The sequence below is a fragment of the Emys orbicularis genome, chromosome 5 (genome assembly GCF_028017835.1).
Source record: "Emys orbicularis isolate rEmyOrb1 chromosome 5, rEmyOrb1.hap1, whole genome shotgun sequence".
Classification (NCBI taxonomy): domain Eukaryota; kingdom Metazoa; phylum Chordata; order Testudines; family Emydidae; genus Emys; species Emys orbicularis.
The window spans coordinates 13,948,776-13,975,105 of NC_088687.1; the positions used below are offsets into that span (position 1 = coordinate 13,948,776).

General features: G+C 40.3%; 1 protein-coding gene across 2 annotated transcripts in view; it reads right to left on the reverse strand.

Moving 5' to 3' along the window:
- SLC4A4 (solute carrier family 4 member 4) overlaps positions 1-26,330 on the reverse strand; it is a 224,516-nt gene that overhangs the window by 104,112 nt on the left and 94,074 nt on the right. For both annotated transcript variants that reach the window (XM_065404796.1, XM_065404797.1), the window contains exons 5-6: positions 24,508-24,687; positions 5,870-5,946 (exon numbers count right to left, since the gene is read on the reverse strand). In XM_065404796.1, the coding sequence (XP_065260868.1) occupies positions 5,870-5,946; positions 24,508-24,687 (257 nt within the window). The remainder of the gene's footprint in view (positions 1-5,869; positions 5,947-24,507; positions 24,688-26,330) is intronic.

Below are 26,330 nucleotides of genomic sequence, written 5' to 3' on the forward strand. Positions count from 1 at the left end.
TTTTAATTACATAATCATAAACAATTTCTCAAACACAATATATTAGCACAAACTTTTCTCTACACTTTCTTCAATACATTGAAGTCAATAGGACTTAATCATCTACTTAAGTGCTTTGCGGAACAGGGATAGGATAACTCATGCTTAAAGTTAAGCATGTAATGAAGTGCTCTGCAGAATCGGGTCCCTAGGTAATAACACACACACGCACATAGCATGAAGGAGGACACTTAACCGGCCTAGCAAAAAAATTGTACTGTTCAGGCTCAGTATATACGTAATTTTCAAGTTCTCTTAACTCAGTTAAATCAAAACCAATCTCATCGAGAACAAAGGCCACATACTGCCCCTTAGCAAGAACTACTTCCATTTCAAATTGCAAACCTCAGCCATTTCAGATTAAGAGTGCACACGCACGCGCTCTCTCGCTCTCTCACTCTTAAAAATTTTTTCCAAGCTCCTTTCACTCTCAAGTCACTTGTGGTCAGAGTTTAAAAATGTCCAAAAAAAGTCATCTTTAAGCTCACACTGAGCATGGGAAAACTTCAGCCTGAATGGTGAAAGTTTCATCAAGTTACGATCATTTGAAAGCAGAGAGTTTTATGGGTGGGATGATTTTTTAAAGGGTTCTGCACTGCTCTAGTTCTGCATTGGCCACTATTGACTTCTATGGAAGCAATGAAGCCAACGCTGGACCCTTCTGAAAATCCCACCGTGTAACTGTAATCTGCAGTATCCAACTCCTTTCATTCCTCTCAGACAACAAGCTTTTCCCCAGGCCCACTAACTGACTATCAACTACCCTGGCAGTTGGGGAAGGGGCAGCATGCACTCCACATTTCTGAATGAGTTCTCCAAGCTGAGAACCTTCTGCCCTTCCCCTGAGACCGCTCGCCACTCCCCCACACGTTCCACTTTAGCCTTCCACTGGAGGTCAGAAGTTCATTTTCTCTCTCTCTGGAAACAGACTAAAGTTTACCCCATCAGCAGCTAGACTAAATTCTGAAATGTAGATTAAGGAAGGCAATGATGAAAACAATCAGAAGAAAACACAAAGTAAATCTAAGGTAAGCAGCATGGAACGTTACCGACCCTCCTGTCTGGGTAACCAGCCTTGCTAGGACGCTATGGGAAAATCTCAGTTATATACCATTTTAGCAAAAGAACAAGGCCCGGTCTACACTTAAAACTTAGCTCAACCTAGTGACATCACTCAGGGCTGTGAAAAATTTCACACCCTGTGCGACGTAGTCAGGTCAACCTAACTCCCGCTGTAGACTCCGCTAAGTCAATGGTTGACCTGGCTACCACAAGGAGCTACAGTTACTACAGTGATGGAAAAACCCTTTCATCAATGTAAGACGCGTCTACACTACAGAGGCATAGCTGCAGCTGTGCTGCTGTAGTGTGGACATATCCTCCGTCTGACATTACTGGAGCCTGTGTCTGCACAGATGTGTGTCTCTCCCAGGCCCCTGCTGATAGGTTCTTTCCCTATCTTTGTCCCCAGTCCTGCAAAGGCATATGCACATTTAACTTTAGGCACTCTTGTGCAGGCCCACTGAGCTGAATGGAACTACTCAGAGTGTGTCAAGTTAAGCACAGTGAATCAGAGGGAAGTCTGCATCAGAGTTGCACTTGTTTCAGTCAATGAAAACGGGGAGCAACCTTCTCCTCTTCCTTCCCTTCACCCTTTACCAGCCCTGTGGGATGGGGAGGGACAGTCCAATTGCCTTCAACTCACTCTCTTTGGGCAGTGGCTCCCACTAATATGCAGCCCTAGAGAGCCCTGCCCTAGCTGCTATTTCGCTTGCTATTCTGGCAAATACAGTAACTCTGGCTTTGTCTGGATATTCTGGACAGTAGGAGCTCACCATATCACAAATGCGGCCATTACATAAAGTACTAACTGCCTCTTATAGCTCCTCTGTCTTTGTAATGAGGTCCTGGCTTCTTAGTGCTCTTCATCAGATTGCAGCACACAGCCTCTCAGCAGCTCTTTCTCCCAAGTCTGTGAGAACACCTAGGTCACCTGAAAGCTGCCAGGCCCAGACAACCATTCTTCACCACTGCAGCCAGAAGCAGGATGACTCCAAGGAGAGAAAAGCAGCCAAGCAGCACTTAAATAAAAGCACCAGCATATTTCACATGTTGTAGATTGCATTTGTCCCTGCTGTAGTGTCCTCTTTTGACACTTCCTAGGTTTAGTCTGTTCATTCCTACTGTGAAGTGTATATAACCTCTCAGTCTGTCAGAAAAACAAAATGCAGAAGTAAAGTATTTGTGACAGTTACAATCCTCCTTTTGGAACTCCAGGCGTGTGTGGTGGAATTCACCTCCCCACTATCCAGGCCTCTGTGCTTTTCCAACGTTTGAGAGGAGTTTCCACTTTCCTCCAACTTGGAAAGTCAGACTGGACTAGGAAGACCCACAGGAAGTGTGGTGTGTACATCAATATGTGAGGGGTCCTCTCCATTTTTGGGTGCCTGGAAGAAGCCACTCTCCAAATGAGAACTTCAGAGAAATAGGGAGATTGTATGGTTTAAGGCAGAGGTTCTCAACCTGAGGGGTGCAAACCCCTGGGGTCAGGGTCAGAAATCGGTGTCAGAGGGCCATGACCCCCGTTTTTCTATATTACTAAAATGGGAGGGCATCCCAGACATGGAAGGGAATTGCTGCAGGGCCCCAGTATGGAAAAAGATGAGACCTGATGGTTCCAGAGATTGGTAGTTGGATAAGGAGCCTTTCACATGAAGCCTAGCAGTTACTGACAGACATTAGCGTGTGTAGCAACTGTTTGGGGATACAGTGCAATCACTCAAACACTTTACACCAACACTAAATTCCCTTTAGAAAAAAAGAACAAAAAAAAAAAAACCCTTCAGAGGAACAAACAGCTTCACTGTGAACAGAGAGCAAACAGTATACGTTTTTCCAGATCCTCGAATGCTCCCCAGGTGTTTTTCTGCTTACTAAGAGCCTACTGGAACACAGATTAACCCAAGTTCTGGTTATAATCTTATTATGCTATTAACTCTATCATTGTACTTTGCAGAAAAAGATAAATAGGCAGGAGAAGAGAACACAAACTAGTCCAAAACTTTTTTGTCACTTAAAACATGTAAACACAATTTTCCCCTTTTTATTTGCAAGTTATTTCCTGTCTTGAGCTAACACACACACCATAAACAAACGTCAGTACACCACCGTTTAAAGATAGGATGGTCTCTGATGCACACAAACAAATCAATAAAAATGGGGGAGCCTCTTTTTTAAGTAGAATCACGTTCCAATATACAGCCTTGTGAACCAAAATAATGAAAGCCAGCTACTCAGCTGTCAAGGCAAGAAAATCAGTCTTTTTACATGCCCTGTTGTCATTAAATCATGACTTATTTCCTAGCTTCCTGGGTTGCTTGGTAAGTGCTTAGCTCAAGAAAGTTACAACGCATCATCGCAATTTCACCAATTTTATCAAAGTAGGCATATGAGCCAATCATTAACTAAAGTTCGGGTCCAAAGTGATTTCTTGGGCTAACTTTGACCAACTTATGTGGCAAGAGTTTTTTTGTGAAAAGCTCATTAGCAGGATGTCTGCTAAATAACTAACAAACATTTTAGACCAAGTTAGTTGAAACACTGCTGGGTTTCACTATAAACAGACAGTCATTGTCCATACGGAATTCTACTGCACATTTCAAACCTCACTTTGGGAATAAACACAGTATTAATAGATCTGATTGTGTTATTCATTTTTATATTAAATGCAATTAAAAAAAACCCTATTTTCTGGATTTGCTTGATGCTTCCACCAAAATTTCAGTGATGCAAAATTCAGTGACGCTTCTGCTGCAGAAAACTGAGGAAATTGTTGCAGTGTTTAGGTCTAGCTTGCTACTGAGGATATGGGGTCCAGATTACGAAACATTTTATACTATATTACATTGCTGCCTTTCCTGTTAAATACAGGATTTTGCCTCATGTTCCTTTCTATCAATAAAAATATACATCAAGGCTTCCTTACAATCAGAGAGAGTGTATGTGTAAATACACACACACACACACTTACTTTGAAAGACACTACCAACCAGAGCACAGAGGATGGCAATTCCATCCTGTGGTAACTTCTGAGGTTTTGCAATTGGTTTTGTTCCACGTTGGAACGAAAGCATCTTTCTGAAAACACACTGTTGTGTTTTCGTTCTATAGCCTGGTGGTTAGGGTGCTGGTGGGGGATGTGGGAGACTCAGGTTTAAGTTTTTGCTCTGCCTGAATTACAGCAGAGCTCTTCATCCCCAATTCCTCTGATTCAGGCAAAACGAGGACTTGAACCTGGGTCTAAAAGATTCCAAGGCAGACCCCCAACCCATCTACAGCGAGGGTGTCTTGCTCTCTCGCAAAACCAAACTATCTCCACAAAATAATTTGGCTTTGACAAAACTGGATATTTTGCCCCCAAAAATAAAAATAAATTAAAAAAATTAAAAATTACTTCCAAGAAAGTTATTAACAGATTATTAAATACTAAGATTAGAGGGGAAAATGTGTCTCTCTCTATTCTTTCTACTCCATGCATTTGACTGCAGTTTTTGTATATAGTCCATTTCGGTGTTTCTCCAGTCAGTCATTTCCCCCCTTTTGTGTGGATCTTCCATCCAGCAAACAGAGAGAGAATTTTTTTTGTTTTACACCAGAGAAATATGCGATAGCATAAACCACAAAATTTGGCTGGGGGCACTGAAAGGCAGTTGTAGAACCTGAAGTTATTTTGAACTCTTTTTCTTATAGTGACTGTGTTCATGTGCACCTTTAACACAAAAACTCAGCTCTATTCAAATAAGCAGCGGCAACATTGCCAGCAACGATCACTGTGAAGGACTTGAGTCATTCTCGCCTGGCTGATCATAACATTCTCAGGGAAATACATTAACTATGTAATTCTCCTTTGCCTCAAGAAATAACCAAGGGAATAAACAGTGTAGAAGAAGAAGAAGAAGAAAAAAAAAAGATGCCACCAAAGAAACAGTCACACCTTGAGAATAACTTGGTTTTGAATCTGTAACAAAAGGATGATCAAAATTTGCACAGAGCATTTATTCAGATGCTAGCTTTCAAAGTGTTCAAATGAACTTACTCTTTAAAACCCTAAACTCTCTGAAAAGATGAGACAACACACCAAGGAAATAAGTATGATTCCCTTAGCACGTGCAAAGGCACCACAAACACTGTCCCATTCAGAGAACCTCAAACAGGCAAATTATTGGAGGCTGGTAACAAAGGCTTTATGTTCATTGACATCATAGGTCTACCCAATCAAACTTTTATTTTATATCATCTTGGGTTTCTTTTAAGCCCGTTTTGGTCAAATGTGCGTTTTTGATGTGATCACTGATAAGGAATCCATCACCCACCAGATGGGAGTGCACACCCTGTGGTACAAGCAACTCTAAGTCATACCATCTACTATAAAGTGTGTTGTGGAACCTAGGCTGAAAGTGTGCATCTCTCTTTCAACATGTAGAGGAAAGCTGGAGATAATCAGAAGCTAGATGTTATCCATTCACTTCTCAAGGAAAAGGACAACATACTTTGCTTAACCAGTAAATCAGCAATATGGCTGCCAAATCTCTTAGTCACACCACAAACTACAGCAAGCAGTGGTTCTTTCATCCCTGATAATACCAGAGCTGCTGCTTTATAAATGGCTGATACTTACAATCGGGGCATTTTGTAAGCCGGCTATGCAGAACACCTGACCCATCTACTTACCTGTTTCTTGCCCATCTCTTGCACTCCAGTTTTATGGTCCAAACTCACCCACCCTCCTCCCCCTGTACAACTTCAAATGAAGTCAGAATTTGAAGCTTACCTGCTCTTTGTCAGGTTTGTCAGAGATGTCATTCAGACTGGTGGAAGTCAGGTTTCTATGAGTCATGGCTGGACTGCCTGTAAGGACAAGGTCAATACCAGTTAAGGCATCTGTTACAACCCAGCAAAAAGGACACAGAGGGCCTGGCTATAGCACTACCTTCCAAAGGGCTGCATAAGGAGGGCAGGGTAGTGGGCCAAACTGGAAAAATTGTAGAGCCAGATACAGCGTGCTTTATGGAGTTCAAAGTTGCAAAGGGGATAGAAGGAAACTAAAGATTCATAGTATCTGGTCCACAAAATTCCCACACTAAGGGCTTGTCTACACTACCGCATGGGGTTGATCTAAGATACGCAACTTCAACTACATGAATAGCGTAGCTGAAGTCAACATACTTAGATCTACTTACAGCAGTGTCTTCATTGCAGTAAGTCGACAGCTGATGCTCTCCCGTCGACTCCGCCTGCGCTCCTTCTTCTGGTGGAGTACCGGAGTCAACGGGAGAGCGCTCAGTGGTTAATAAATCGACCCCCGCTGGATCAATTGCTGCCCACTGTTCTGGCAGGTAGTGTAGACACGCCCTCAGTATGAAACAGAAATAAAAAAAGTTTAAGGCACTTCCAAAAAACAGAGTTTGAGCACTGCTCCTGGACATGTTTGACAGGTAACCCTTCCTGCACTAGTCCCCCCAGTTAAGAGAATAGGAAGCTTTCTAAGTAAGCTGACAGAACAGCTGGTTTAATCAACACTGCATACTGGGAGCTTGTCTATAGTATCAGCTGATGCTGTTTAGAAGAAATTACTTTTCTTCCAATTACCTTGTTAACTGACCCTCCCTGTCAACCACAGGCTAATTGTGAGACTGCTGAACGGAAGAGACAAAACTATCTGCACATCAACTTGGTGTAAACCACCGTAATCAATAAGATAGCGGACTGAAGTTACCCAGAAGACAGAGGCCAAAAGTTTAAATAGGTGGACTTAACCTTTCTTTCAAAGAAGCGATTGACAAGGTATACACTGCTCAGCCTTAAAATGTCAGTAAAGTAACCTAGCAGACCTCAAGGCAGCAAAGCCAGATAGTAATTGTGTGCAAGCTTATGGACAATTATTCCCATTGAACCTTATGTTTTCAGACACTGCAGCAGAGAGGAGGAAATAACTTGGAAAAATAAGAAGCAACCAAACCTTCACTCATTTCTAAAATTCTATTAGAACCCTTAAATTTTTTATTAAAAAAAATCCACACACAGGAACAGTCATAACTACAAGAAGAAGAAGAAAAAAAATCAAACAGCGGCCAAAGAGAGACATTGACAACAAATATAATACCCTCAATCTGAAAGGCATGTCAGTTTCCGAGTATGCTCTTTTTATGGTTCTGAAATGTTAGGATACTTTCTCTGCGACTTCTGCTGGAACCAGAAGTTCTGACATACAGCAAGAGAGGCTCTCATCACAGATTTTTCTAGACATGACCAGAAGTAGAGCTACAGAAAAATCTCAAAGAGAGTTGCTGTGAGATTTCCCAACCAAGTTTTCAGACTCTAGGTTGGGATATGTCTCAAAATAAGCTTCTTAATTTATGGAGGTTTGGTTCAAACTAAAATCCAAAGGCCAGGCTTCCAAAAGAGATCAGTACCGATCAGCTCCCACTGTTCTCACTGGAAGCTGAGCACTGTGAAAACCTGGTTACTCCATTCAGATGCACAACTAGGAACTAAGCTCTTTTGAAAATCTACTCCTAATGTTATGATGTTCAGCCACCTTCGCACTGCTGGAGATATAACTCAGGTGCCAAGATTGGTAAACCAATGGCACCTTTTGTTAAGGCAACAACACTTCTCTCAAGCCCCGTTTTCTGATAAGGAATTCAATTAAAAACTTCTGGGGCACAAATGATATTATGGCAGCAATTTGTATCATCTTCCAATAAGTATATATCTTCTGTGACACTGAAGTGGTGCAAGTTAAAAAACAAAATCCAGGGTCCTAGAACATGTCTACCTAACTTGCTTATCCAGGCTGGGGACCAACAGATTGCTATTCTGATCTTCCCAAATTTCATTAATTTAAATGACTTTCAGTAGGGATTTCCTAGAGGTTCTATAAGAGGGTCTCCAGTGCTTAGGGAAGTTCCAATTTACTTTCCTTTTTATCTCCATCGTTAACCTTACTTGTGTATACAGCACGCACATATATATACCTCCCCTTTTAAGATGAGGCTATCGATACATATTGAGACAGCTTTCAAGTAATCAAAAGGGTTTGGACTCACTGGAAGGAAAGTAAATGGACAGACTCAATATATTATTTTCCTGATTCAGTTTTAATTACAATATTCACATGGTTCATCATTACTTTGAACAAGAATGGCTAAAAAACAGCAGTAAGCAGCTGAGCTTGGATAGATGCTATGCAAGGAGACCTGCAAACTTCCTCCCATCATCCAAGCCAACCTTATGCAAAAATTTCCCAGAGTACCTACATGTAAGGTGGGAAATTACATGTCTGAGACCAGTTACGTGCAGCCTCAAATGTTCCCTGGTTTAACTTTCAGTATGCCAACCCTAAAGTTTCAGTAAAGTATCTGATTTGTGCTTTGTGTATGTGTGATACATGATAAAAAATGCATAGGGGGCAAAAATCCATCAAATTTGCCTGTCAGCATATTTGCATCTATTTTACAGTATATACCTTGCTTTGTGTTTCTGAAAACAACCTTCCTCATTTTGAACAGAATGTAAAGAAATATTTGCCACAGACCATAGAGGAAATGGAGAAGCAAAATAAGGCTGGATTCTTTAAATCCTGTAGTGCATTATTAAAACCCAGTGATTTTTCTTCTTGCATTTAGCCGATTCATTAGTTTTTTAAAGTTACAGACAGGCTGCCAATTCTGGGAATTTTTTTATATGTACATAATGTACATATGGGTTAAAAAGAAAACAACAGAACTGCATGGAGAAGCATGGAGGGGAGTTTTGCAAATCTGAAATCAAATAAAGATATGGGAAGGCATTTTTTTTTGTAAATATAGAACTTGTTCAAACCAATAATTGGTATCACGCAGCTGGGTGAATTGAAGCAAAAGGTTCCTATTGAGTGTCCTTTCCTATTATTAAATGAGAGATGAAACAGACAATATTGACTACAGCTGAGCTAAACAGCTTTGAAGAAGTTCACATACCTTCAAAGATGGGAATGCTCATGGGTAGGGCACAATTGCTGTATCCCACATTTACCACCTACCCATTGCTATTGGGCTGGGTAGTTTGGGCTGCTCGTTGGATGCAGCAGCATACAGGGAGATGTTGGGATTGATTTCTCATTGTCCAAGGAGCTTTTCTTCTTGTCATATGATCTCCAAATCTTGGCAGTGTCTGCAGCCATGTCATATGGTCACAGAGGCCATTGCACGAGTGGCTTCAAGTTTAAAAAACAAAAACAAAAAAGAAAAACTTTGGGGGGGGAGGGGAAACCTAAAAACTTGCCAATTGCTTTATTTAAAACAATGTTCCAAGCTGTTATAACACATTTGAGAGTATTCAGAAGAGTTTTGGAGCCGGGTTGTGCTGTGCTGCTATAGGGAAGGCTATTTGCTGAAGGTGTAATTCCATTTTCTGTTGACTGCACTGGCAAAAAAAGATGGTCCTGTTGATGAACTAACATCTGGATTTCTAGCTCCAAATCTCGACTGGGTCACACATGGACTGAGTCAGGCCATTTCCAGCTACTCACCAATAGATATCTGTCCACATCACAAAATTTGGTGGGATCTTTCTTATGAGATGCCCAAGACTGAACTAACATGCCCGGAATGCTGCATTTTAGGTTAATAGATTCATAGATTATATGGCCAGAAGGCACCACTGTGATCACCCAGGCTGACCTCCTGTATAACACAGGCCATAGAATTTCCCTGAATTAATTCCTGTTTGAACCTGAGCAGATCTTTCAGGAAAACATCCAGTCTTGATTTACGATTGAAGTACATTGGTAGAAAACCATTAATCCAATGGGATACGTGAACTCCAGAGCAGAGGGGCTCTCCAAACAAACCCTGCTCTTCCAGCTACCGTTCATATTGCTAGTGAGGGGCCTTCAGATCAAACGCAGCATCACAGTAACTGCACTATGTTTCCTCCAATTGAAACTTTTCAAAAGGGGCTCTGTGATCCTGGTTAAGACCAGGGGCCAAAGTCCCACTGAATTCAGCGGGGAAGGAAGTGACCCTAAAGAAAAGGCCATATTCTGTATCACCTTCTGTTTCTGAGATGTAGAGCTGTACCCATCTCAGCTGTAACTATGGCATCGCTACTTGCGATGCTATAATGACTAACTTTAGCCAGAAACTAAGTCCAGACATTCTACTAACCGCTGTGAAAAATAAATAGGTTTAACCTTGGCATTTTTGTTTCAGGCAGAAAGGCTTTCACCTTCCAACAAAATAAAATGCAGGTAGTTCAATCTTTAGTTGGCTAACCTCAGTGTTAAAGATCAGCCAACAGTCACAGCTGGAAAACAAGGGACCATAAAACAACCATTTACTCTAAAGCTCAAGTGTGAACACTTGTTTTTAATGTTTATGGCTGTACATTTATCCGATTTTATGTTTATGAATCCTTTTTAATGGAGACTGAATGCCTGATCCTGCTAGCACATCACTCTGCATTTTATAATACAGCAGCTAGTGCACTTTGCATGCACAGCTGCTGATTTTATAGGATGCACAGCTCCCAACACCTTCACACTCATTCCCATCCCAACCCACTGGATATCAGGGGAAAGATTTAACCCTAATTCCCTACATTTTCAAAACACTGCAGGGGAGTAAGCTACACAAGTCCTTTCTCTTGACTTTCAGTAACAGCCGTGTGGCTAAATCACCAGCTACTTTTGGAAATTTAGGAGCAACAGGTGTTGGAAATACTAAGCGCACAAGAAATCGGACTTCTGAATTCAGACTCTCACTGAGAACTGACCCTAAAAGAGCATGAAAATAGTTTGAACAGATAGCCACAAATAGGTTCTTAGATCTTGAATCTTCTTTTAAAGGAACACTGTATGGAGGGCAAGTGTCCTCTTCAGGTTAACTCCTCATGTCTCTCTTTTTTCAAGAGAGTCACAATTCCTTGACTTTCTTCATAGATAAGATGACTTGAGTGCAGGTGGTAAAGGGCAACATTCAGCCCTGATATAAGCAGCTATCAGTCCTAATTATCCTGGGTCTTTAATGATGAAACACACCACCGGTCAAATTCAGGCCTATTTTTTCTATCTTCACTTGGCACAACAAGCTACAAAGTCTTCACTCACTGTTCTGTTCACCCTTAGATCTGCGTATCAGAGCCTAAGGAAGTGCCTGTAGCTGATGGGAAGTGGTGAGCTTCTCACAATCCTGACTGAATACAGCTGCCAGGTATAGATGACGCACATCTTCAGCTCCTTTTGGCCACCTGCCCGAGGCAGAATATAGGCTCCAACCCCTTGAGCTTGCAACACTTTGCAAGTTTCACGTCCACACACCACAGTCTTCCAAGACATTTTATAAGCATTGGTGTCAAACTCTGGGACAAGGTCTTCAGTTCAGGCCAGGCTCAAATGAGCACTCTCTGCACTGGCTTCTTCAGAGCATGGATGGGAAGCTGCAAGCATTGTATCTCTACCAGTTGAGCTGACCCTATGAACTCCATCCCAGCATGCACTGCCCAGTTTTTAGAAGTTACCCAAAGGCCTCTCAATACAAGACGACTGCTGGGCAATGTGGCATGGGTGCTTCAGGACTCCCAGAACGGCATAACAACAGATGCAGCTTGTATGGACCTGAGCACATTTCTCTGACAAAAAAACAGTATTGCTGCATGGACTGTCGCAAAGACAAGCAAGACAACCCACCGTTTCATGCAATCAGCGCCACTGCAACTGCTTCTTGTGTGAATGTAACAATATACCCACCGTGGCAGGCTCACTGCATTAGAGACTGCCAGGGAGAGGTTATGGGGGTATCACAATGCTACCAAAACTTCCCTTCCACCCAGGGAACCAGCAAAGGGCCAGGCTTACCCAAAAAGTGAGCAGGGCCATGGTGACACGACCCTGGTCAGCAGGGCAATGTGCGGATTCAGCGTCTCCCCTCCTCCAAATCTTCCACTGGCCAGGCTCCTGTAAAATCCCCAGTGGAAGCTGAAGTTGCCCTTCCCCAGAGGAACCCCTAAGAGGAAGCAGCAGTAGGGACTCCAATCTCCCATCCATCCACACTTAAGTATAAGCAAGACTTGCTGGTTCAGGGAGCTGCAGTTTCTAGTTTGCACCTCCCGACTCCAACTGAGGTGACCCTGACCTCAAGTCACCAAAGATCTTTAAGCCGAACTTTACTTATCCTTCAGCTAAGATCCCATTTCCTACAGGCTGTTTTTCCAGTACTGGCAGGAGTTACATCTAGGAATTTTTCCATAGGCTCACCAAAAAAAAAAAAAAAAGAGTGTTTCCTTGTGGGAAAAACCAAACTGTAAGATATGAATGGTGTCACTTGCTACAAGAAAGAAAAATGCATACTGAAGAGAGGAAAGGACTAGTGGCGAGCCATGGAGAGGGAAGAGAAGAAGAAATATGATTTATAAGACAAGCAAGCAAAAAACTAGAAGCACTTAAACGGCCTTGTGTTAAAAAAGTGTGCAACTAAAAAGCGGACCCACCTAACATGCAGACATCAACAGCTGGAGAAATACAAACTTGAGTAGACTCTGTTAGTAGCATGTGGCATCCTTGCTAAACAACGTTGCCACAAAAGCCGGGATGGCCAGAGGCAGTTTTTACAAGATAAAATGGTTTTTACCACCCCATGAAAAACTAGTTAGTCCCAGTTGAAGGTATTTTTTAAATAAAACTGTTTCATTACACGCACCCCATTACATTTAATTTTAGTTACATATTCAAATTGTGGTTACATAAGGCAGTAGATTCATCGATTTTATTTGTACAACCCTAAATTAAAGTACAACTGCAGTGGGTGTACTGGTAATATATTTAATTATTATACCGAACATCAGAATGTCTGCATATATTTGATTCGGTATTTTCCTCAAAGAAGGTATACATGTCATGACTCATTTCCGTTTTCAATATTATATAAAAGTCAAAAACATCTGGTTATATGAACATGACAGTAATGCAGAGGAGTAGGCTTGAAGCACTAAGCAATCAGAAGCACGCAAATTTGCAGACTGCCAGTCCAGGTCCACTTGGCCACGCAGTATTCTGTAGCAGAAGACCAACTTTGATGTAGTGGATAGACTGAGCCTATTCCTCAGTTTTGAATGGATGTATCCAAAGTTTGAAAAGATTCATTCTGTGCTTGTTGAACACTGATGCCACCCTTTCCCCGCCTCCCCCGCATTTCCCAGTTTAAACCAGATGTAAGCCGGTATTTACCAGCACTCTGTCCTAAACTAGTTTTTCCTGGGAAATTGCCAACACTGCACAAAAGTTCCATGGTTTTGTGTCAACCAAAAAGAAATGGAGCCCTACAAATTTCTTTAAAATGACCATGTGCCGGACATAACAGTGGTGTCCTGCTACTGAAATAAATACAATATAGAGGCAATGTGCTAGAAACTCTAGCAACACAGTCTCAGAAGAAGAGAGAAAGAACAGAAAATAGAGTGTGTGTGTGGGGGGGTGGGATTTAACCATCAGGAGCCCAGCTAATACGCTGCTCAGATGCAAATAAAGCAGAGTCTGGGAGCAGAGAAACAAGAAACCATGCTATGTCAATCCTCAGAAGCTCACTCTTCTATGCAATTAGATGGGGGAAAGAATTTCTGCATTAGAGTCCTAATTCAGCAAAGCACTGAAGAACATGCTTATTTTAAAGTACGTGCCACATATGCTTAAGTGCTCTGCTAAATAGGAATAATTTCCTGAATATGGGCCAAGTCACCTCACCATATCTGTGATATCAGTAATGTTACCCCTTGGATTTATACAATCAGGTGCTAGCACAAAAAATAAACCAATCAAAACCTCTTCAACTTGACATTTATTTCTACTAATAAACTGTATAATTACCTTTTATTGTTCTGACAACTTAACATTCACGATTCAAACATTTGATGATTACTAAAAACAACTATGGCTTTGTAAAGGGCCCGATTCTATCATCATTGTATTGATGGTACCTTGCTCTGAAAACAGTTGCACTGAAATCAGCAAGACAACATGAGGAGCAGTGGTAGGAACAGGCCCTGAACAAAGCTCAACTCATCACTGAACAATACATTTGGTGAGTTTTGCCAGCTCTGTGATATATGGAAACCTACATAGATGCATATTTCATTTGTAAGGAACCGAAATTCAACTTTGCATTTGTAATACATTGTACAACTGGCAAACCTTGTTAAAAACTTTCTTAATAATATCAGATATTTAAATACATAAATAACAGGTAACTTTCTAAATTTAATTCTTCAGTAATAGCTGCTTTGAGGGATCGGTAATGAGATTATGGGGCCTTTCACCTGTAGTTTGACAATCTGACTTTGTTCCAGACTGGAAGCTGTTACCATGTGTTGGCTGTTTAGTGACCTAGTGAATGAGTTGATGGTCTTGGTCTAGTCCCTAGTAGGAAGGTGTCTCAATCAAAAAACCACCACATTCATTGCCTCTCATTGATAATTTCACTGGCTGACTTAGAAGAGAGACAAGAGTCTGAATGGGAATGGAACCTGAACTACCCTTTCACCACTAGAGGATGGAACTTTGAGAAAAGAGCAGGAAACACTGTTGGGGCATCCCAGGGTCACATGAACACCTATCGCTGTATCTAGTCCAGGGGTAGGCAACCTATGGCACACGTGCCGAAGGCGGCACATGAGCTGATTTTCAGTGGCACTCACACTGCCCTGGTCCTGGCCACCGGTCCAGGGGCTCTGCATTTTAATTTAATTTTAAATGAAGCTTCTTAAATATTTTAAAAACCTTATTTACTTTACATACAACAATAGTTTAATTATATATTATAGACTTATAGAAAGAGACCTTCTAAAAACGTTAATGTATTGCTGGCACGCAAAACCTTAGAGTGAATAAATGAATTCACACCACTTCTCAAAGGTTGCTGACCCCTGATCTAGTCTATGCAGAGCGGATTTCCAATCTCTCTGGCTATTACTATGGTAGTGCATATTTAAGAATTTTAACTGCTAAGTGTTCCCCTTTCTATGTTTCTCCAAACTAACCTATTCACCTAGGGTGACCAGATGTCCCGATTTTATAGGGACAGTCCCGATTTTGGGGTCCTTTTCTTATATAGGCTCCTATTACTCCCACCCCCATCCCGATTTTTCACATTTGCTGTCTGGTCACCCTATATTCACCTGCAGTGGCTCTGCCCTCCTCCCCACATCCCCAATCATTGACTTACTTAGCCATCCCACGCTGGGGCTGCGCTGCACTCGGATTTCATCATCCAACGTGCGGGTTGCTAGGCAGGGCACAGAACTCTCAAGTGGGCTGCGTGCTTTAGTGTTGAAAGCAGAAGACAGAGCAGGAGACAATAGCAGCAGCGAGGAGGAGGAAGAGAGCAAAGTTAAGTAGTAAAAAAAACTGAAGAAAAAAGCTAAAGCAATTGCACAAGCAAGTTAGGAAAGACAGTGTTCGAACATTCACTTTGTTAAACACACAAACCCACCTCTCCACACAGCAACATTGTTCTGGGAATAGCTCTTGGGAGGGCATGAAAAACCCCATTCCAATTTCACTCTTCAGCACTTGGGCACCGTGTCTTGTAGGTTAATACATACTGGTCAAAAATGTTAAGCCTGGGTGCCTAAAGTTAAGCATCTAAATCCAAATTCATTTACCTAAATAGAAGTAGCCTGAATTACAGAGCAGCCCCAGCTCCCAGTGGAATCAATAGGAGCTGCAAGTGGCCAGCATCTTTGAAAAATTAATCAGTTCTCTTTAGGAGCCCAGCTTTGAAAATCTTGGCCACTGCACATAGCCAGATATACACCAATTAGTGTTCTGTAAATGTACTCCATTTTGTGGCACTTTAAATAACGCTAATGACTAATTCTCCTGCTCTTTTCAAATATCACTTGAAAACATCTCTTTTCCTCCTTAATCTCTCTCCCTGCGCTGTTATTTAACTCTGTTCCTGTATTATTCAACTCTACAGAGACTTGGGACACAGTGTGTATGAAAGACACTCTACAAAATAAAGCTGTATTGTACTGTACAGTAAAACATTTAAAAAGAAAAGAAAAAAAGTGTTCCATTGTCAATATCCATCATTCTTTGTTGTATTCTTGAACACATTCTAGCCTATAAGAAGCATTATAATAAACATGGTTATTTTAAACATTTCTACTTGCAAACTACGCGTGTCAGCTCAGAGAAACCAACCAACCAACTCAGCTTTCTCCTCCTGGCAACCCTCTACATAATGTGCACTAGGTATTTAAAAAAACATACACACACTACACACAGTGCTTTGTAACATGACATTATGTATTAAGGACATGCGCACACACACACACACACAATTTTCTATTGCCTTTTTTCTGCTCATTTTGATTGATTTACTCATTTATCTGGCAGGCTGTCGGCTCGCATGGTGTCGGTGTTTCAAGATTCTAGCAAGAAGGAAAACTAGCCTTCTAATAATGGCTAAAATTTATAGTGTGTTGCATTTTTCAGCTTCAAAAAACACCGATGAGCATTTTCTAACTAATCCTCATATACCTGTGCAATGCAAGGTCAGTATTATCCTCATTTTACACGTTGGCAAACTAAGATTTGTGCCAGGGCACACAGTGAGTCAGTGTCAGAATGAGGATTAAAAACCTCAGGAATTCTTGTCTTCTAGTCCTGTGTGCAGCCCAATACACTAACTAGATGTTCAAAAGCCTCTAAAATTTCAGGACTGGAATGCCTTGCCAGATAGCCAAAGACTGGCTGTGAAATCCAGTGCCTAACATTACTGTTCCATCTTTCTTAATAATGCCATATTCAGTGACCAGAAAGGAAACCTTAGAATTAACATGATGAACACTCAGAGTCAACTTACAAAATGAGATGCAATAGTGCAGTCCTCTTCCTCATGCTGGAAACCAATATTTTGATTAAACATTTTTGAAGCTATTGTTGAAATTATTGCAGATTTTATGAAGAGAAATGAAGGACGGTGCCTTTGAAAGTGCAACTTTTGGTAGCTCCAGCCAACAAGATCCAAGTGAAGATCTTTGCCTTGTATGCTTTTGATAACCATCTGCCTCTTGCTCAAGCAACAGAGTACTTGAAATAAATAGCCCATATTTACTCTCCTCCATCAAATTATGATGATGATTAGGAAATTATTATGATTTTCACAGCCTCTTTCATATCAGTGGATCCAATCAAAGCAAAATGATTTCTGGGGAAAATTCCTCTTGAAACAATGTTGGCTGGGCAAGACCAAGTCTCAACCCTAATTACACATTTGTAAATAAAAACATTTATTGCATACCTTTGCCATTGAAGGATTTTAAACTTGAAAAGTGTTTTGGCCAATTTAATCATCACTATGTCTTTTTAAGAGAAGTAATTAAACAAATGAATTAGGAACAGAATGATTGTGCCAGCCCGTGTAATGAAGAGATGGTCATCCTGGGTGAGATTTTCAAAAGGCACATAGGGTAGCCAGCTGCCATTGAAAGTCTATGGAAGTTGGGAACCTAGCTCCTATTTGTGCCTTTGAAACTCTCCCCCTCTTACAATGCTGAATTTTACAGACATTTCACAAATCTCCAAGTGATTTTAATGAAAGCGAATATGAAAATGGATTTTAAAAACACCGCCATGGTCTTTCCCAAACTATTTGTGCATCACATCAAATTGTAATAAACCCGTAGTCTGCAATTTAAAGACATCATGGTCACTACCTGAGCTAGAACCCAAGTTCTTTGGCTCCAAATATATAGGCCTCTACCACCTGAGCTGCAGATTATCCATGAGACATCAGCAACAGAAGCAAGAGCTCCTCTGTGGGCTAGCCAATACAGGGCAACAGTCGAACACATTGAGTGAGATGCTTCTTAGGAGTCATCCCATGGGGACTTCATGACTGCACATTATAAAGTGAGAGTACAATAACAACTAATTTAAGAGTTAAGAAATTATTAAACTTCCGTTTGTTCAAATTTTCCTACTCTGTAATGCAGTGTTTTTCAACCACTGTTCCGCGGCACACTAGTGTGCCGCGAGATGTTGCCTGGTGTGCCGTGGGAAAAAAATATTAAACCATGCTTGAATGTCGGAACTGGTTACTAAAATTTCTGTTTACTTACTATTTCATAATAAAGTAATTATAAAATACTTTCTTTGTGTTTATTTGATTCCTATTCAAGAGAATTACTTTATATATAGTCAATATAGGCACAGAGTTAAATTTTTTAACATTTTCTAATGGTGGTGTGCCTCGTGATTTTTTTCATGAAACAAGTGTGCCTTTGCCCCAAAAAAGGTTGAAAAACACTGCTGTAATTTATACAGAACTCCCCAGATTCCTTCCCCACAAACGACATGAACAAAACCAAATACGCCAAAGATATATATAATAATCAACCTAACGGAAGCCTTAACGTGTCAATGCTTGTAATATCACCAGCTCCTTTGTTATAATATGCAGGGTTTGCAGGATTGAGTCCCTCTTAGTTTTATTCTATTACTGATTTTGCTACCTCAATCTTAATATAAACAAATAGTCCATTTCTCTGTTTATTATTAGCTTTCTAATAATTATTTCTATATTCCTTGTTTTTCTTGCTTTGATAGCATACAGGTTAAAGTGTATCAATCCTAAACTTGCTCATGCTCTTGTTCTAAAAGAACAAAAAATAAGTTTTTTAAGAAGTTAACCCTTTTCCAGATGAAGTGAGTTATAGGATGTTAATCTTCATAGCATTTAAATAATTCAAAACAAAATTATTTGTAATTCCAGACATGTGACAATTAAAGGAGAATTACATTGCAGTTGTTTAATGACAAAATGCTCTTTAAACAAAAATTGGCAATAATCCTAAAAAAGAGGCTTTCCCTTCAAGGTTTTTTTTTGTTTTGTTTTAAACTGTTCTTCCTCCTTTTAGAATAGTAAGTGACCTAGTGCTAAGGAGGAGATAGAGAAGAAAGTGAAACTTCTAAGCCTAGTTTTATTTTCCAAACCAAAGAGCAAAAATCAAAATGGGTAACAGGTAAATTTTATTTTCAAAAATTATTTCCATTTAACAATTTTTTTTTAAAAAAAAAAATATTACTTTCATCCTGACAGTGTCCCATTAAATATATAACAGAGTTCAATTCTAGAGCTAGCAGCAATTAACAAGAATAGCCCATGACCCTGCAAACACTTACACGTGAGAGTAATTTTATGTATGGCCCATGGAGGACAATGGTGACTCACACATGTGTTTGCGAGATCAGGGCTACAGTATAGTGATATGTAAAGATAACACAGAAGGGGAGCTGTAGCACAGTAGGAAGATCCTAAATCACTAGGATGCACCACAACTGCTAATGTACAGGGCTGGCTCCAGATTTTTTGCCGCCCCAAGCAGCGAAGCCGGAAAAAAAAAAAAAAGAATTTTGTGCTGCCCCAAAATTCCATTTCCATTGAGCACTTCCATTTTGTCTAAAGGGCAGGTTAGGCGAGGCGTGACTGTACATTAAAGAATCATTGTGAGCAACTGGGTCTCACCATGCACTGAGGTTGCCAGGTTGGCCTTCCTTGGGCAGCTATTTACAGTAACTCCTCACTTAACGGTGTAGTTATGTTCCTGAAAAATGTGACTTTAAGCGAAACGATGCTAAGCGAATCCAATTTCCCCATAAGATTTAATGTAAATGAGGGGGTTAGGTTCCAGGGAAATTTTTTTCACCAGACAAAAGATACATATGATATATATATATATATATACACACACACACACACACACACACACATATATACACACACACAGTATAAGTTTTAAACAATTTAATACTGGTACACAGCGATGATGATTGTGAAGCTGGGTTGAGGTGGTGAAGTCAGAGGGTGGGATATTTCGCAGGGAATGCCTTACTGCTAAATGATGAACTAGCATTTGGCTGAGCCCTCAAGGGTTAATTGGTTGTTAATGTAGCCTTACTCTACAAGGCAGCAGGCATGGAGGGAGGGGAGAGAGCATAGCAGACAGAGACAGAGACACACACCGTGTGTCTGAGAGCGAGAGATGCCCATTTCCCCTTTAAGTAGCTGACCCCAGTCTTAAGTACACTGCCTTGTTAATTAGATCAGCTTGCTGAGACCACAGCTGCTGCCTGAAAGCTCCCTCCGTCCAGAACCCTGTCATATGTACCCCCTGCTCTATGGAAATGGGGTAAGCGGGGTACAGGAGTGGGGGGAGGGGGACACCCTGACATTAGCCCCCCACTTTCCCCCTCCCCCCCCCCCCCATACAGCAAGCAGGAGTCTCTGGGAGCAGCTCCAAGGCAGAGGGCAGGAGCAGCACATGGCAGTGGGGGAGGGACAGCTCAATGCCGGTAACTGCTAGCCTGCTGGGCAGCTGCAGCACAGGGAACATAGGGGAGCGGGGAGCTGATAGGGGGGCTGCCGGTCCACCCTGGTTCCAAGCCCCCACCAGCTAGCTGCAACGGGCTGCTCTTCCTGCAAGCAGTGCACAAAGCAGGCGGCTGCCAAACGACGTTAGAAGGGAGCATTGCACAACTTTAAACGAGCATGTTCCCTAATTGATCAGCAACGTAACAACGAAACAACATTAACCGGGACGACTTTAAGTGAGGAGTTACTGTATTCTGAATGGAGTATTCCTCCCCTCTAAGTTACTGCAACATGCACAATTATAAATATTTACTATATGTTTTCTAATTTTAGTTTATAAAGGTAATGTTTCCAAAAAAAAAAGCTATTGGAAATCCAGTGGCAGATGGGCAATCCACATTTTAAAAAAAGAGCATAGTCATACAGTTAAAATATTGTTTAGTAAAGAAAATGATTTTCAGGAACAATTTAATAAGACTGGATAACATGTTAAATCATGGGTTCCAAACACACATTTAAAAATCTTTATTGCACATTAAGTGCCAATAAGTTATATAAAATGTTGAGGTTTAACGGACATGTAGTATGGTATATAAACTAGTTATACCTCATTAAATGTCACTTCATCAATACTTTTTTAATGAACATACACATCATTGTATAAGCACAGTCAAATTAATGGTAACTTTAAAATCAGTTTGGTAACTTAGTTTAAATTGTTTTAAGGGTGGACTGGAGGTTAGAAGTTATCTGTTCTAATATTGGCAGAACACAGAGCAGCTGTTTAAATATCTTATCAGCCCATAAACCTATTACACAGAGAGGTGAGAAGTAGGCAAGGCACAAATCTCTTCTATGGAGGAACTATCACTGCCATTCTCATTAACCTCCTATACACTGTAGTAATAATTGTATCGTTAAATTTATTAATCTTATTTGGGTTATTGCTGATTATGTACTACACATATTGTATTACTTTTAAACCAACCTTTGTGCTTTTGAATAATTTAAGCACTATACCCAGATGTACAGACACTCTTTTCTTAACCTATGAATTATATAATTTTAACATTAGCTTTAATAAAAAATTTAAATTTCTATGAAAGCTTCAAAACAATGCAAACAACATGGAACTGTTGAAAGAAATCATCTACATGGCAGAAATCACGATGGGCTGGTGGCACTTTTATTGTTATCAGGTAAGATGAAAATCAGCTGTTGTCTTGTTCTCACTACATTTCTATAGGTTTAAAGGCCAAATTCTGCCTTCAGATGTAAATGTGGGTCACCCACTGAAATCTAAGCAGTGATGTACATGCATCCAAAGGCACTTTTGGTTTTACTTTTTTTTTTAATTAAAGCATTGATAAATAATAATAATAAGTATTATTATACTTAGTTTTTATATAACCCTTTTCATCCTTAGAGCTCAAAGCACTTTATTTAAAGTTTAAGTTATTTAACTTCAAATTTATAACACTTCACTATTTATTACCCCCCATGTATAGATGGGGAAACAGAAGCACTGAACAATTAACTGACTTGTCCAAGGTCACGCAGCAGATCAGTGACAGTGCCAGGAACAGGACTAGGTCTCAAGTCCAGTTCAGTGGAGCCACTGGACCACAATGCTTCTTCCAACACTAAAAAGAAATGAATGAAAAATCTAGCCATTATATTGGTGACCCAACTTGCAACTTGAGTAAGGGTTGTTTTTTTAGGCTAAAAATTAATTTACAGAAAGATGAGGGTTATGTGCTTATCCCTCACTCAATTTCCAAAATATATCAGCGATGTTTTTTAACCAGTTCTGACAAGAAACTCAGCTCTCTACAATACATAGAGGAAGACACCATGACTGCCTCAGGGGCTTACAAGCTATGAGAGACAGAGAATACTGTTAAGATACATAATACACAACTGATCTGCTAATGATTCAATTTCATAATGTTGCAGGGTTTTTGGGTTGATTTTTGTTTGGCTGGGTTTTCTGTTAAATGGTTGGAGATTTTGGTGATTCATCACCGAAGGGCTTAGCTGCAAAAGTGAAGGACTGAACGAAGAGCTGGCGCAAAAGAGGAGAGACACCATTCATGCATATGGGGCAGTGTTTAAAAAAAAAAAAAAGGACAGAAAATGAAGTGTGGGAGAGGAATGCACATTCTATACAATGTACTTTTTCCCCTTTAGTGTCAATGAATCCCTTACCAGTTCTGAAGAGGCTTCAATCCTAAACATGTCATACACAGTAATATCAGATCATCACAAGGGTTTCTAGCACTCCTGACACCATAGACTTAAACCTGTGGAATTCACTGACACTAGAGGCCAGAGTCAAATACTATGGCTGGATTATTTTTATTTGTAACTAATAAAAATATTTGTTTGATTACTACGTGAATTACAGTAGCACTTAGAGGCCCCAAGCACACAGTAAGAGGTTACACTCTGAATAGTTATGTACATTAAGATAAGGGCAATCAAATCTCAATGGTTTCTGTGGGATCATAAAAGAATTAAGTACCCTTAAGCAAATGTACATTATACAGTAGGTTAGGCGCATGACCTGCAGTTTATACATCTTTCTCTGAAGCATCAGGTATAGCATGACATTTCTACTTGCAATATGGGCCTGATCCAAAGCCCACTGAAGTCCGTGCAAGTCCTTCCATTGACTTCAACAGCTTTTCGTCAGGCCCCATATTCTTTGGGATGAACCAACCATCTGATCTAACATGGCAAATCCTATCATTCTTTCCTCTATATTGAAGTTCAGCATGAGTATAACTTTCTGTACAGTGCTGTTGGAACCATAGCCTCCTTTTTCACTCTACCAAAATCTAATGCAGACATTCTGAAAAAGTTCACTCCCAAGACACTCCCTTGATTGATTCTACTCCCCCCTTATTTTCTTGTTCTGAATGCAGCTTTATTCAAGGCACTGGTATGCAATAAGTTTTTTTTATTATTGAATGCAAGTATTTCTCTCTCACTCTCTCTCACAAATAAGCCCCAAAAATAAAGGACAGTATGAAAGAGGAAGTGTTATTTAAACAATAAAATATGACGGGGGCGATGCTGGCATGCATTTTGAGGCAGAATGCAGAAAGCGGAGTGACTTCACTGCCATTAGTACGGTATTATTACCATCACCTCACTTTGACTTCCTGCTATTTTAAAACGGTAACTTGTAAATGTTCTTCATACAACACTTAGACAGTTTGCAAAATTCCAAACCATGCCGAAGCCCTCTCACTGGCTTAACATGTTGTTCTTGCTTTTCTGGATACTATTTTCTAACAGGTCTGCTTTACTAAGTGCAACTCTCAATGCACTTTTAGCTACGGCGTTGCTACTTATGCATAAAGTATAAGTATAAACTATACACACACATACGTGCCTACAAATACACACCTACAACTGCATATTTAAGGGACACAAACACCCCTATATCTGTTTATATACATACAGACACTTTCATACGATGATTTCGCTTAGGATGAACAAAGCTGCACGGAAATCAGCTTTCACCACACCGAACAATGGTCAGAGTGTATAAAAACTGAGCTCGCTTTTACTATCTTATAATTATATTCAGGGGCCTTGCTTTAAAGGTCTATGTACCTTCTATAAGAAACTTTAATATGCATAAAAACATGGTCTATATTTATAAAAAAAGATTACACAACTAGCCTTTAGGGTCTCAGGCACTTTTTCCCCCTATATGTTCTCATACTGAACACACTCACTGATCTTTATCACCTCCCCAACATCATGTGAAAGTGTCACTGCAAGTATTACTCTGTGAGCCCCATGGATTATTGTATTCTGCTATCAGATACCTAGCACTGTACCCTCTCGTGTTTACCCAGTTAGTCCAGCAAAGATATGGACAGAGCAACATGCCACAGCAGCAGAGCCCATAACTGATGATCATCAGTAGGGCCCACTACACTACTTGCGTGTTAGAAAAAGCATGGGCACGAGATGGCAATGGAGTTAGTTTTTGTGGGTTTCTTTCAAAGGGAAGGCTACAGCCAACCGGCCTCTGCATTACCATTATCAGGGTTGGTAAACATCCTACTTGCACTGGAGACGGTCTTCCCGATGTCAGCCAGAGAGCGTAGGTTGGATTTCTTGGTCTGGTGCCGGTGCTTCCTGAGCAGCGTGTAGGTGACCTTGTCCTTCATGTCTAGTTTCAACAGGCCCGTCTCAATTTGATTGTCAACAACCATCTCTGTAACAAAAAGAAATAAGGGAATGGAGAGGGGAGAAAAATCACAAAGAGCAAAGTTATTTAAACAATTATTAGCCTGCTAGCTTCAGCTAAGTGCCTGGTTTCTTGAGTTCAACCTACTTGTTCCAGGGCTTTCCCTCTTCTCCCAACATTTTTTTTCTTTAATAACGTGATATTTTTATGTTTAAAAGTAGGTTTCCCTTTTAAGAATTTCTTTTGAAACAAAACGTAAGTATGTTTGTCTTCCAAAAGTCACCAGCCCTGTTCCAGGAGGCCCCTAAAAGAAACACTGCTATCATACCAATATAAGACTAGATCCCACAACACTCACACTAGTAATTGCATTGACTTCAGAGGGAAGGACTGCTCTCTGTCATCCAGAAAGGGAAAGAATCTGCTACAAAAATGAAAAATGCTCATGGATACCTACTGTCATCAAGATGCTACAGCAACACCACAGGTGAAATTCTGGCTCCAACGTCTATTGACTTCAATAGGGCCAGAATTTCACTCCAGAGGTTTCCAGCTAAATGCAATTTAACAAGAACCATGGAGTAAAATTCCTGGGAATGACTGAACAATTAAACTACAGTTTACCCCTACATCCACAGTAAATTAACATCAACTACATGAGGTAGAACTCACTCTCAATTCTATGATCCCTAAAGAAATTCTCTTATAAATATGAACTTGGGAAAGTCATCCAAAGGCAAATATTCCAGGATTTATGGGGTCTCAAGTCCAAGAGCATTTTCTTTTTCTTGCTCTTTACTAAGACTCTTCCTGCAACCCCCAACCACTGCCTCACTCAAATTATCTGCAGAAGGGAGCAGCATTGGAATTATCACCTCTGCGGACCATCAGTATTGTCAGTTCTGGCAAAAATGTATCGTTTTAACACCTGCATGTTTCTGCCTTAACTGAGTCTCCATATAACTGCTTCCAGCCCCATTCCAAACCTTCCCCCTTCTCATCAACCCTCTCATTCTGTCCCTATATCAGGGAAATCCTTATAAAAACAAAAGAGATAGACACATTTACTGAGAATCTTAATTCCCCATCCAAGTCATATATTAAGTTACCCATTTTATTAATTCAGTCAATGTTTTTGTTCCTGGAGGGAAGGTCTCAGCTCTTACTTTCACTTGTGCTAATTTAAAAAAAAAAAAAAAAACTTGTGGGAAGTTAGAAATACAATGGGCAAAAATTTGCCAACTCAGTTAGTTCAGGGCATCAGTTCTCATATGCCAACCTAGAATTAATTTTTTTTCAAATCACTAAGAAAAAAGCCTAAAATTTCTACTCCAATTCACCTGAGCATGTGTGTGTGTTTGTGTTTACGTGTGAGTACATGTGTGCAGACAAAAGACATTTTGCAAAAAAGAGGCTTTGTGCATTTTTCCATTTCATTTTTACTGTTTGTATTCTATTTATTTAAACACCTGTGGAGAAGCTCAACTTTTCTCTCCCTGTCAATTTTATCTTTTTTTCCACTTGGCAAACTAACTCCTCTTCCCCACCTTCCATGCTCCTGATACAGTACAAAGCAACAAATCTGTGAGTTTTACTTTCTTGTTTGTCGTCATCATCATTAATGAAGTCATCAGTGACTGAATAACTCCAGGAATGGAGTTTGCAGTTAA